Source organism: Monopterus albus, unplaced genomic scaffold, assembly GCF_001952655.1.
Source record: "Monopterus albus unplaced genomic scaffold, M_albus_1.0 scaffold69.1, whole genome shotgun sequence".
NCBI classification, from domain to species: Eukaryota; Metazoa; Chordata; class Actinopteri; order Synbranchiformes; family Synbranchidae; genus Monopterus; species Monopterus albus.
This window is the reverse complement of record NW_018127949.1, coordinates 1,131,129-1,144,063: the sequence shown is the minus strand read 5'-3', so window position 1 is coordinate 1,144,063 and position 12,935 is coordinate 1,131,129. Positions and strand designations below refer to the sequence as shown.

Sequence of the window (12,935 nt, the reverse complement as noted above, 5' to 3'; positions counted from 1 at the left end):
CTCCACATCGAGAGGAGCCAGCTGAGGTGGCTCGGGCATCTGTTTCGGATTCCTAGGGAGGTGTACTGGGCATGTCCCACTGGGAGGAGGCCCTGGGGAAGACCCAGGACACGCTGGAGGGACTATGTCTCTCGGCTGGCCTGGGAACGCCTTGGCATTCCCCTGAAGGAGCTGGAGGAAGTGTCTGGAGAGAGGGAAGTCTGAGCATCTTTGCTTAGACTGCTGCCCCCGCGACCCGGTCCCGGATAAGCGGAAGAAAATGGATGGATGGATGGATAGTGGCAGGAAAAAGATTTCAAGTTATGATGAGAGGCACAGTAATAAACTGAGGAAACTGATTCATGATGCTTGTCATAGGTCTTGCCTGGAAATGGTTTCTTTACATGCAGGGCCCTGGTAATGCTGAAGTTGAAGCTTTCTGTGAATATTATAAAATGTGTCCTGGCGAGAATGAAATGCTACATTGAACCAGAGTTCTCACCATTGACTGTTTCCTCATAGGGCTGAGCCTCCTCATAGTAACTTTCTGCCGAGGCTGTAGAGGCTGGAGCAGGAACTGGAGGTAAGGACAACAGCTCCCGAGCCACCACACCCTTACAGATGAGAAGATGATTGGAAAAAAGGAGGAGATTGGGGGAGGGCACAAACAAAGAGGGGTGAAGGATTGTTTTATCTATCAGCTTAATTTCTGTGAGGTAATTGTATACCTTCCGTACAAGTATGTACAATGAACACCCTGAGAAGATGAATCTGTCCAGGTTAACAGCAGCACTCACACACACAGACAGGCTTACCTTCATTTCCTGGAGACTTACTCTAACCAAAACCATAACCACTATTTGCCTAACCTTAAACTTAAGCCAAGTTGTCACTCTAAGATGTAATGATTTACATTGTGGGGAGTTGCTTTTTGTACCCATAAGAACGTTGAGTCCCCAAAATGGAACTGTGTAAACAGATTTAAGTCTCAACAATATGAGTAATATGAGCCCACACACACATGCATTATTAACACGAGATCCCCCAGCTGAACATGTGCCTAATCCAGCTGTCACTTCTGGAGTAGGTAGGGAGTTACTCATATAACCAAGCCTTGTCTGAGCCTGTGCATGAGAGTTATACTTGTTTTCAGAGAAGAGGAAAAATGTGTATGTCTGAACATGGAAACGAGACAGAGAGCATGTATTTACAGTGTGTGTGTGTGTGTGTGTGTGGGCCCAGTGGCTTTCCTGAAATCAGTTAGCAGTCTGGCTTCATTTCTGTCTTTCCTCTCATCTTCTGTGTGGTAGCAATGTCTGCCTACTTCTTCCCATTCAGCTTGAAACCACCAGACTCTCTGCTGCTTGACTGAGTGTCATTTCATTTAGAATCTCCTCATTATTTTCATAATCCACCAAAGTCGGTAAATCAGCTACATACAGCAATTCAAAAATACATTTTGGAGACCCCTGCCATTACTGGACCTGCCATTTCTCTGTGCTGCTAAATTGTGAATCTTGAAGAATTTCTTTCAATACACTTTAGCTTTAATCAGAACCTGATTTACCACTGCTGCAACAGTGAAACAGTGGCTGAAATTTAACATCAGCAGAAGGCGCATGTAAAATTTGAGGCCTTGCTGTTAGTCATCTGAAATCATGTTAAGAACACGTTTGAGGAGGGAGAGGGTGAGGGTGTTTGTAAAATTGCTCACCAGAGGAGAATATGAGGGACATTCACAAGCTTTCATGTCAAACTGTCACGATTCGGTTTTGTTGCTTCCTGTCAGGCTTTTAATTTGATGTTACTTCCTGTTTTTGTTTCACCTTAGTTTCGGTCTTTTTACGTTCCTCATCACTCACATTAGTTTCACCTGCTTCGTTATTTGCATCTGTTTACACTTCTATTTAGGCAGCGCCCTCTTTACAGGAAACTACTCAACCTGTGAGTACAAGTGCCAAACTGTCACATAACTATGGTGGCTAGCAGAAGACAAGAGATATGCAAACTTCAACTAGAAATAATATCAAACGCCAGCTCAAAAACATCCGTAGCTGTCAGTTGAGACGAAATCTATGATTACTCATCTTAAAAAGCTGTCTGCATTTCTTCATTTTCACTTTATTTCCCCAGAGGCTTTCACATTCTCTCCAAGATCACAAAGATATGAAATACAATCCTTAAGCTTCATATATTATGCAAACTATGCCTGAGGGTGGGTGAAGAGTACAAGCGTTCACATTTGAAATTTGGTGGTTACCAGCCTGTGGATCTTCTGTAATAAAGATATTCAGCTCACAGGCCAACAAAATACTGACATGCTGTATCATTTGTGACGTGGGCTGTTAGAGAAAATCCCAGTGGCTTCCAGCAAATATGGACTCTCCTACTTATGTCTTTTTCTACCATATCACGTCAGTAATTTAACACATTTCCACTAAAACACAGCAGATGCAGTAGGCTGCCACAATAACTACGTCATGTTATGATCTACTTACAGTCAAAGTGAATAGGATGGGTTTGTGTAATCAGCCTTCATGTCAGAAAGTGGAGCACGAAGAAATGTGTGGGACAGAGATGTTATCACTGCGGTTAGAGGAGGCTAACATCAGTTATAGATTAAGAAACTGCTGAAGATTTCCATAATGCAAATACACATGTCAGAATGTAATATGAGTTACAATGCTGTCTCTTCAAACTGACTAGATGATGACAGCATACAGAGAAAAAGTGATGATGACCAAATTATTTGGAAAAAAAAAGAACTGGAATTTACAAGACCTGTAAATTGACTTGTTAGCAAACATTGTATTTGTTTGGTTTTAGCTGTAGCACATTGCGCTTCTTTATACTTGTGACTTAGAGAAGGATCGGATCACATTTAGTGACCAATAAATGCAGAAAACCAGGTAATTCCAAAAGGTTCAGATGTCTTTTTTGGCACTGCACCTTTTTCTTCCTGTGAAAATCTGGATTTAATTCATTTCAGTTAGCATTAAAGGGAAATTCTTTGACATCTTATGATCAGAACTAAGAGAGACATCTACCAAAGAATTGAGATAAGAATAAGTCATACTTCTGAGGAAGTGACTGTAAGGTCCACACATAGATATAACAGTGAAAACTGGTCCACAATGAAAAGAAAAAAAAAACAGCAGTCCATGCATATGTTATTAATTAAAACTACTAAGAGTCAGGCATTCCAGAGCATCAGCAGCCCCTTAGAACACCCGCCCTCCCTTATCTCTTTCTTCTTCTCTCTCCATTTCACTCATTTCCAAAACACTGAATCTGCCTGTTGTTAGGGCCAAGGCTGAACCATGCCAGAGACTAGCTGGACTGATATGAAAAAGAAAAGGGAAGAGGACATGCCAGGTGTGTATCTGTAAGTGTATTTATTCTCCCAGTAGGCTTTACAATCATTCCAGCTCTATAAAAACAGCTTTAGCGCTCCACCTTTAACTTCTCCCACACACACAAACGCATATCCTCACCACAGAAACACTGGGTAGAAGGAATGCATCGAGGAGTGGGAGAATAAATAACAAAGCAAGGAGGGGGGTGGCAGGGGAGGAATAGAGGTGTGCTGGAGGGGCTTTGAGTAAAGAGTGGGAAAAAGAGCCCCGAAAAAAAAAAAAACGAAGAGTCAGAGAAACATGGAAAATCCCTGGTTCACATGCCAAGAATCCAGCAGAGCACACACACACAGAAAGAGAGAAAGTCTGCTGGGAGCACAAAGCAGAGGAGAGGGTAGTGATAAAAATAATCAGTACCGCTCTGCTTTGGAAAGCCAGATTCAGGAGAACTCTCTGGGCCTTTGCTATCACTCGTCTACTTGTAACATGGTTGTTTTTGGTTCACAAATTCTAAAGTTAAAAGTGACATGAAAAAAAATAAGTAAATGTCAGCTGTCTGGTGGGATACAGACAGAGGAAACTAAAAATTCACATGGCACAGATTTTATATAGCCTGTGCTGTATTTATTTTTCCATTATTTGGCCTTTGTGGTAACACTTCCTCTAATTCAGTCAGAGTTCCACATTTAGTTTCCCCCACATTTACATGCCTGAATGTTTATCAGTAGCTTGCTTAAAGAAGAGCTACATGTGCAAAACTAAGCCAGTTGTGTAAAGCCAAACAAGATTTAAAGGGGTAAAGCTAGCAGATAATATAATCATGAATAATTCAGCAAATACTAGGCTAGCCAATCATATTGAGGTTATGATAATCACCGGTTGCCGGCAGCCGCACTATGGCTTGCTGGGCATGTCAACAGTCTTCTTCTCCCTGCCTGACGCCTGCGAGCGGCACAACTGCTATCTATAGTACAACTCTATTTTCAGACCATGCAGACAAGACGCAATGGAACTCTCACAAACCTTTATTTACCGTCCACTTCTGGAGAAAAAATGGCTAATCTACAGTTGAGTCACACTGTATTGTTCCTTGAGAGCCTGTTTTAACAAGAATAAAGACCTCCGTTTAAGAAATCATGGAAGTGCCTGAAGGCCTGGGAGCGAGCCAGGATATTCATGCTGAGAATGTGAACCTTGATCTAGAGGACGGGGAGCGCAAGGCAGACTGGGTGAGAGTGAAAGTGGAGGAGAGCTGGTTCACTGTGGAGCGGGCCTTTCTGGCAAGGCACAGCGAGTACTTCTATGCTCTCTTTCAATCTGGAATGATAGAAAGTCAGCAGGACGAGCTCTACCTGAAGGGAGGAGTGTGTGCGAGGGGTTTCCTTACCGCCCTTGCTGTCTGCAGGGGAGAAGTCCCCACTATCAGTGACCCAGATGAGCTTGTAGAGGCTGTAGAGTGTGCTGCTTTCCTGCAGGTGATGTGCTTGGTGCAGTATCTTTGTGACATTATTGATTCAGACAACTGCCTCCTGCTTTACCGTGCGGCCTTCATATGCTTTTGATTACCTGAAGGGAGCAGCAGAGAGCACAATTCCTGAAGACCTCATACAATATTCTCAGTCATTGTCTCCTGCTACTTACATAGCGATAGGTACCCATTCTCCTTCTTTGGATCTCCTGCAGGACTCTTTTAGGGTTGTTTGCTACCTTGATGAAAAAGAGGGAGAGTGGAAGCATCTGACAAATCTCCCAACTATCTGTAGCACCTCCATGGCCGGCGTGGCAGTGCTTGACAATCGACTGTACATTGTAGGGGGAGTTTACGACTTTCGTAAGGACACAGTAGAGAGCAGCTTTTGCTATGACCCTGATGCAGGGGTCTGGACTGCTCTGCCAGGTCCCCAGCAACCAAGATTTGACTTCACCCTGCTGGGGCATGAAGGTCGACTCTATGCCATCGGCGGCGAGTTTCAAAAACAAATCATTTCCACAGCAGAAAGCTATGACACAGATAAGGGAGAGTGGACATTTATACATAATGCCCCAAGACCTGTAGCGTCTGCAGCCTGTGCTGTTGCAAGACGGAGGATCTTTGTTTGTTTCTGGAAACCACCAGACACCACAGATATCTATGAATACATACCAGCAAAGGATGAATGGAATCTTGCCACCACAATGATCAGACCTCAAAGCTATGGTCATTGTATGGTGGCCCACAGGGACAATTTGTATGTGATGCGCAATGGGCCTTGTGACGACTTCCTGCGTTGTCTGATTGACTGCTACAATATCACAACAGGCCAGTGGACAGCCATGCCTGGACATTACATCAACAGCAAGGGGGCGTTGTTCACTGCAATGATAAGGGGGGACTCTGTGTTCACAGTCAAACACATGTTAACTCTTGAATACACCATCGCTGAAGATGGATGGAAGCCCCGCAGGCAGATGAAGGGATTTCCAAATACTGGTTCACTGTGGACATGTTTACTCAGGCTTCCCAAGACGGGACCAGCTATACCACAGCTGGATGCAGAAGGGAAGGAAGAAAAAATATCTTTGCCAGACACATCTGAAGGATTTGTAGAAGCCATACCACAACTGTGAAATTACTGCACAACTGGAAAACACTGCAATGTTTTTTGGGGTTTCTAAACTAGAATATAAGAAAAAAACACCAGAGATTGCACAGTGACACAAATGTTCTTCATTTCAATGCATTCACTTTCACAGGCAATTTTACTCACACATGCACACGTGCTGACACTAAACATTTGTTCTGATTAGCAACAGCTGCTACTGCAGCTTATATTGGGGGAGGCCGCCATGCCCGTGTGTGTTCATGTGTGCGCGTGTGTATGTAAAGTTCAAAGGCGCTGGCGGGATGTTCTAAACCTCTCATTTTCTCTGTTTTTCCTCAAGTCACACTGGGCCATTTCACCAGCCACCAGCTTCCCAGACAACATCAAACACACCACAGTGCTCTCTCACACACTCTTGAACGCTCACTTCCACTGGTTTGTTGCTTTGTGAGTGATTAAATACCTGTTTCTGTGGGAGCTGTGGGAATGTTTTTGGCTTGTATGGCCACAGACTGCATTTGTTTTTAGTATATGAAAAAATGATGAAACTCTCTGGCAACATGTGATGTCATTCTAAAGTATAGACGCTTATTCATGCTTTTATTACTTCCCGTTTGGACTATTGTAACTCGTTGTATCTTGGGGTCGGTGAGTCTTCTATCACTCGCCTCCAGATGGTCCAAAATGCAGCAGCGCGTCTTTTAACAGGTACAAGGAAATATGAGCATATCTCTCCAGTTTTGGCCTCCCTACACTGGTTACCTGTCCATTTTCGGGTCCATTACAAAATTTTACTCTTTGTTTTTAAATCCCTTCATGGCTCTGCACCATCCTACTTAACTGATTTGCTTCATTGGCATACACCCACACGCTCTCTGAGGTCAGCAAATCAGTTTCTCTTGAGTGTCCCAAGAACGAAGCGTAAGCTTAGAGGCGATCGAGCCTTCGCAGTTGCTGGTCCTAAACTCTGGAATGATTTACCGCTGTCCATTAGACAAGCCTCTACCCTGTCTGTTTTTAAGTCTCTTTTAAAAACTCATTTATTTTCCCTGGCATTTTGATATTTTTGTGTTGATTTTAGTCATTTATTATATTGATTATATTTTATATTGTTGTTTGTGGTTTATAATTTATACTGTTTTATTGCAATGTACAGCACTTTGGTCCACTCTGGTTGTTTTTAGTGCTTTATAAATAAAGTTGGTATGGTATGGTATATTATTTTGAATACTTAAGGTGCTTTGTGAAGGCAGTATTCTTACCTTAAAAAAAGACAAAATACTGTCAATTACACTTAAAGTTGGAATTTGTCTTTGTGCTCAGTTGGATATCATGATTTCCACTGAACTCTCCCAGGTACTTTGTTGAGTTCAGCAGTCAAACTGCAGTCAGTTATGCAGTTACAACTCCCACCACAGTGGCAGAGGCTCAAGAACCTGTGTGTAAGATAAACCATTTCACATGTTAATGTACTTGAGCTGGTAATCACTTACTGTTCTCGGGGGTGGCAAGTCAGGAAGGCTCTTCTGTGGGACAGGGACGTATTTTGCTGCTTTTCCACTGACCAGGCCATCTGTTTGGTCATCTAGGTAATTTTAGAGGGAGGTCAGTGCATAACATAAATCTTAAATCTTACATTTATATTGACTGTTATCAAATGAATGTACAGGAATTACACTTAAATAATAAAATGAAAGTCTGAATTTAGTCTTTCAATGCTATTATTCAAAACTATTTCCAGATCTTCTGGAACAGCCCCATTATGCAAAACCAACAGCACAGTGCTGGACCAAGAAAAGTAAAGAAGACTTTGGATAATAGATGAAAGAATTCTAGTTTTCAACCCAGCAAATACTGTAACTGTATTTCCCAAAATGTCAAACTATTCCCTTACAACAAAGTGATGTCCACTTAGGAGGTAACATCTTTCAGTACATACAGTAGTAAAAGTAGTAGTTAAGAATATCTAGAAAGATCAACCAGATTTAGCTTTATCTTGTTAACCTTGACCTGTTGGGGGTGCTTCAACACCCAGATTAGGAAGTGACAATATTTCTCCTAATATTATTAGCTGGACCAAAATGTACTGCTTTCTTTATCCTCACACTTTGACACAGTCACTTTAAAATTGTCACGTTAAAAGTTTCTCAGTGTGCCTTCCTCTGCCTCAAACATGAACTGACCTGCAGAACATCCCATAAGGACAGGAAGCACGTTGATCTGAATTACACTATAAACGACACTAAGATAAATATAGCTTGCAACAATGTTTTACTGTAACAATAAAGTCTTAATTGTCCTCGTTTTACATACCAACTGAAATGATCATTGATAAGAAACCTCAATTCTCATGTCTCAGCCTTCACTTTCCATCTGTCTCTCTGAAAAGAAAATGTGTTGCTTTGCTAGCGCTGCTGCTGAACATATGTGTTAAGTCTAGCTCACACTCAAACCACATTCTTCACCCCTGTCCAGAAAAAACAGGTTGGTCTTAGATGGTACGGTTCTATGAAGAAACAAACAGGAAGTGGTGAGGACAGGAGCTGAGGGGTCGCTTATTCTCATGTCTGCTATTCACTTGATTCTTATCAAATTGAGATTGAGTGTAGTAACATAACAAGCATGCAGTGGTGTTGGACTGGCTTGGACAACCCCAAAATACCAGAAAAGGCTTGCTCCAAGTTGCATGACATTTCACAACAAACATCCATTACAGAGAAAATCCATTCTAAAGCTCAAGCCAACTAAATGGTGAGACTGCAGTTATCATAACAGGAGTGATGCGATACATACCGTATATCAATACTACTAACAGTAACACAAGTGTAGGCTACTTACTATAGATACTACTTCAAGGATAGTTTACTTGGATAAAAAGTAAAAGAACTTTAGCAGTGAACTCTTCAATTTGAATATTTTTAGGGTTACATTCTGTTTGTGAACTTTGACGACCGACTAGGAAATATGGCTTGCATCATGAGCCCCTGCTCACATTCATTAGGCTGTTCACTTATTGGCTGTGGCTGGAGTAATCAGGTGAAGTTAAAATCACCTGGACTTGTGGGAAAAAGGGAACATGTGTAACTGGGGAGTATGTGGGATTTGTTGCCAGCTTTCCTCCTCCTGGTTTTGTTGTTTGTTGATTTACTTATACAAGGACTGCTAGAATAGAAATAATAATAACTGAATATGAAAGGGGACAAGCCACCATTTCATCTATAACCATATGCTTGGTTTGCCACTGCCGGGAGGGACCCACCTGTAGCACATGCCAAGCATCGTGACCTGCACACATGTGCTGGATCTGGTAAGCCCACGCTCACCTGTTCCTCCCTCGGGTCCAGCCCCACACACTGTCACGCTGTACACGGCACTGTCTCTCCTGATATTGTACCACTAATGCCATTAGCTTTTCAGGTATTTGGTCATAAGCTAATCAGACATGTTGAAATTTTGACATGATGATGGCGCTATAGATAAAGGTACACCGATTCACCCTCTGCATATTTAAATGTGTAATGAAAATTTCATGGCAACCTATTCAATAGCCTAGTTGTTGAGACATTTCACTAAAAAGCCAACAGAATTCATTCTCCTGTAGAACATAAATGTCTGTACAAAATGTCACGGCAGTGCACTTTAACAGCGGTTATTTGAGTCTGGGTCAAAGTGGTGGACAGACTGACCAACTTTGCCATCACTAGCTCTTATTTTATATAGAAAGACAAAATTGTTTTTATAGATTAGATTTCAGCTATTTTTTTAGACAAAAAATCTACCACATATTTCAGTATCAGATGTAATAGAGGAACCTTTTGAAACACACCTTTTTCATCTTTGTCTTTCCCAGTAACAATGACTTTGTTCATGTAGATGTACTCCTCATCAGCGCCTGCATGGAGACAACAAAAAGAGTTTAACAGTTGATGTCAGTACACTTCAACACAGACACTTACTCTGTGGTAGTTACAACACGCAAAGGAAACTAGAAATACTGTAGGCTTCTTAAATACCAGGTAAAATATTACAGAAATATGTACTGACAATCATAATGAGAAAGAGAGGAAGAAGAAGAATTAGAGGAAAAAGGTGAATAAATTGAGCTATCTAACACTGTCCAGACTTTAGCCCAACTAGACTCCACCTTTGCACCAACAAACCTTTTTATCTTAAGTCAAAACAATTAAAGGGGAACTCCAGCCAAACAAGTGGCCCACTGTGCAGACATATAAGGCTATTGACACCCACTCTTACCATGGCAGGCATGGGACATTAATCAGAAAGCATCTTGCCTGCACACATAGAGCACTGTGTTATATCTATCTTTGAAGTTTCTGAACACCATACAACAAAACAGTGCAGCTCCTGAGCTTGGCCCGTCTGCTAAGAGCAGTATAGGCTTGTAGTTTTATTGGTATAACAAAGAGATCTGTGGCAGTAAGAAAATCTCATAATTACAGTGATAGTTATCACTTCCTGTGACAACAATGCAGTTCTTCACAGGAGCTGAACATATCTGGACAAATGATCAGGGCTGCCATTAACTTAACTTCTCTCTGCACTTATGTAAATATTTACGGATCAGCATGGTCAGTCGTGTCATTTAGGGGTATTAAGAGGAGATGATGAAACCTCATGTCATGCAGCATGCTGTAGTCAGTTTGGTGAGAAAAGGGCTGTGTTTGCTTTATAGTTGGCTTTAACATGGTGGAGTAATTACAAGCCGGTGTAACATTGCCACATAAACAGTTTGAATGAATGTCTTTTCTTAAACTGTAAACCTTGTGGTTTTGGCATAGCAGGCTCCAGCTGCTTACTGTAACCTGCTGAAGGAATTTGTTACGAAGCTGCAGCACAGTTTTGAATTAAATATTGTAGCTGACTGTGATTATACCCTGAGAGGAAATCAAACAAAACTTTAACCTTGAGTCTGGAGAAGGATTCTCCTTTGAAATAGATATAGTGAGGTAAAACCAAACAGCAGCTGAATGATATTCTGTTTTCCCTGCACAATGAAAACAGATTTTAGGGGAACAGTCAAAATGCTATTTATAAACCACTGCTGAAAGGAAGCAAGCATCTCCAGAGGATAAATGCAGCTTCGGAAAAATGATACAGTTTGGAGCCAGGAGAGGAAGTATTGGGAGACGGGTCCAGGAACTGAACATGGAAAAGTATGACTGTTTGCGTGTGTGTTGGTGAGCAGTGTGTGAGAGACAGAGAAAGACAGAGGGGAAGTAATAAAACCCATATTGGATTTTTTTCAATCCAGAAGTGACAGTGTTTGTAAAAATGTATATAGAATAATAAAACAAAGAATTGCATGAAACTTTTCTCTACCATGAAGTTAAGGTTTCTGTGAGATCAGCAGCATCATTCATTGTTCCCAACGAATTACCACCTAAGGGCTGAGGTTCAAATAAGGCTCAGTGTTGAAACGTTCACTTTGACAGAAGACATTAATAGGCCACACATCATTTTATGATGAAGCAAAACACGCTTTGATTTTAGCTTACTTATTAGCATAAAACTGATAACCACAATCTTTCATAAAATAAATAAATAAATAAAACTGTCTATCAGATCATCTTTCAAGAGAAGCAGAAATGTGAGCAAAGCATTTAATCCACTCATCACAAAGTGATATTAAGCTACCAAATTAGGATAAGGGATCCCAAATGTATTTGTTAAGAGACCTCTAGCATTATAATTATTACATAGTGGTTAGTGAACGATTTTAATGGCAAACTAATATCAGAGTGGGTTGATTCATAGCTTCTGTTGGGCCAAACTGGAAACAATGTAAGCTCACTGAATTGTGGGAAACAAAGAACATGACCACATGTTGCATACGGTGCTCTGCAAAAAGGCAGACTTGCTGCCAATTAGTCTAAAGAGCTTTTGAATGGCCCATGTTTAAACATTTGTGGTTATATTTCAATCAATGCCATGTACAGTAATCACAAATACTGCAATACTAGGAAATGCAAGAAAGGAAGAATTATAGCGAGGAAAAGGTTTGTGACTGCTAGTTTTATTGGACATAGCCCTGCACGTGAAACCTCTAAGGCACTTTACTAAAATGATAAACACATTGCGCACCTATTTGTTTTATATGCAAATACAAAGATTTATTCATATCTCATAGAACTGGAGCTCTACAGGAAGTAAGTATCTAAGTACTGTGATCCACATTCGGGCCATTTACAACAAACTATAAAGTCACACTTCACTCAATATTCAGATATTTGTGATATAAAAACATTGGTAGAGATTAGAAATTTTAAAATAAAAAAAATTGTGAATAACGCGGCTGCCATCTTGCTTTTTTACAACCACATTCTGTGCAGTATTGACCAGAAGTGGAGTGACAGCATCGGTCCGCCAATCAAAGCTGTCAAATCAACTGAAATGCATCTCTTTCTATATCATCAAATATCTTATTAAGAACAAACCTACCAGAAAAACAACCATTTGTATACAAATCAGCGTGATAATATCAACAGAAACCACAGAGGTGACCTCTGGGGAAATTTTATTTGGTTTGTACTTTGAGGTTTTAGTTTGGCTCATGTCCCATTCAGTAACATGGAGGAGGTGGGATTTACCTACAGTGGGTACGGAAAGTATTCAGACCCCCTTAAATTTTTCACTCTTTATATTGCAGCCATATGCTAAAATCATTTAAGTTCATTTTTTTCCTCATTAATGTACACACAGCACCCCATATTGACAGAAAAACACAGAATTTTTGACATTTTTGCAGATTTATTAAAAAAGAAAAACTGAAATATCACATGGTCATAAGTATTCAGACCCTTTGCTCAGTATTTAGTAGAAGCACCCTTTTGAGCTAATACAGCCATGAGTCTTTTTGGGAATGATGCAACAAGTTTTCACACCTGCATTTGGGGATCCTCTGCCATTCCTCCTTGCAGATCCTCTCCAGTGCTGTCAGGTTGGATGGTAAACGTTGGTGGACAGCCATTTTCAGGTCTCTCCAGAGATGCTCAATGGG

At 41.0% G+C, this 12,935-nt stretch overlaps 2 protein-coding genes across 2 annotated transcripts in view; one reads left to right on the top strand and one right to left on the bottom strand.

Annotated features, from left to right (window-relative positions):
• afap1l2 (actin filament associated protein 1-like 2) overlaps window positions 1-12,935 on the bottom strand; it is a 35,326-nt gene that overhangs the window by 9,714 nt on the left and 12,677 nt on the right. The window contains 3 exon segments of the mRNA XM_020605287.1: window positions 482-593; window positions 7,411-7,502; window positions 9,744-9,809. Coding sequence (XP_020460943.1) covers window positions 482-593; window positions 7,411-7,502; window positions 9,744-9,809 — 270 coding nt within the window.
• Window positions 4,181-5,942, top strand: LOC109962899 (kelch repeat and BTB domain-containing protein 13). The gene is given in 2 exon segments (XM_074527643.1): window positions 4,181-4,908; window positions 4,910-5,942. Coding segments are annotated over 2 exon segments (1,470 nt in total). The 5' UTR covers window positions 4,181-4,471.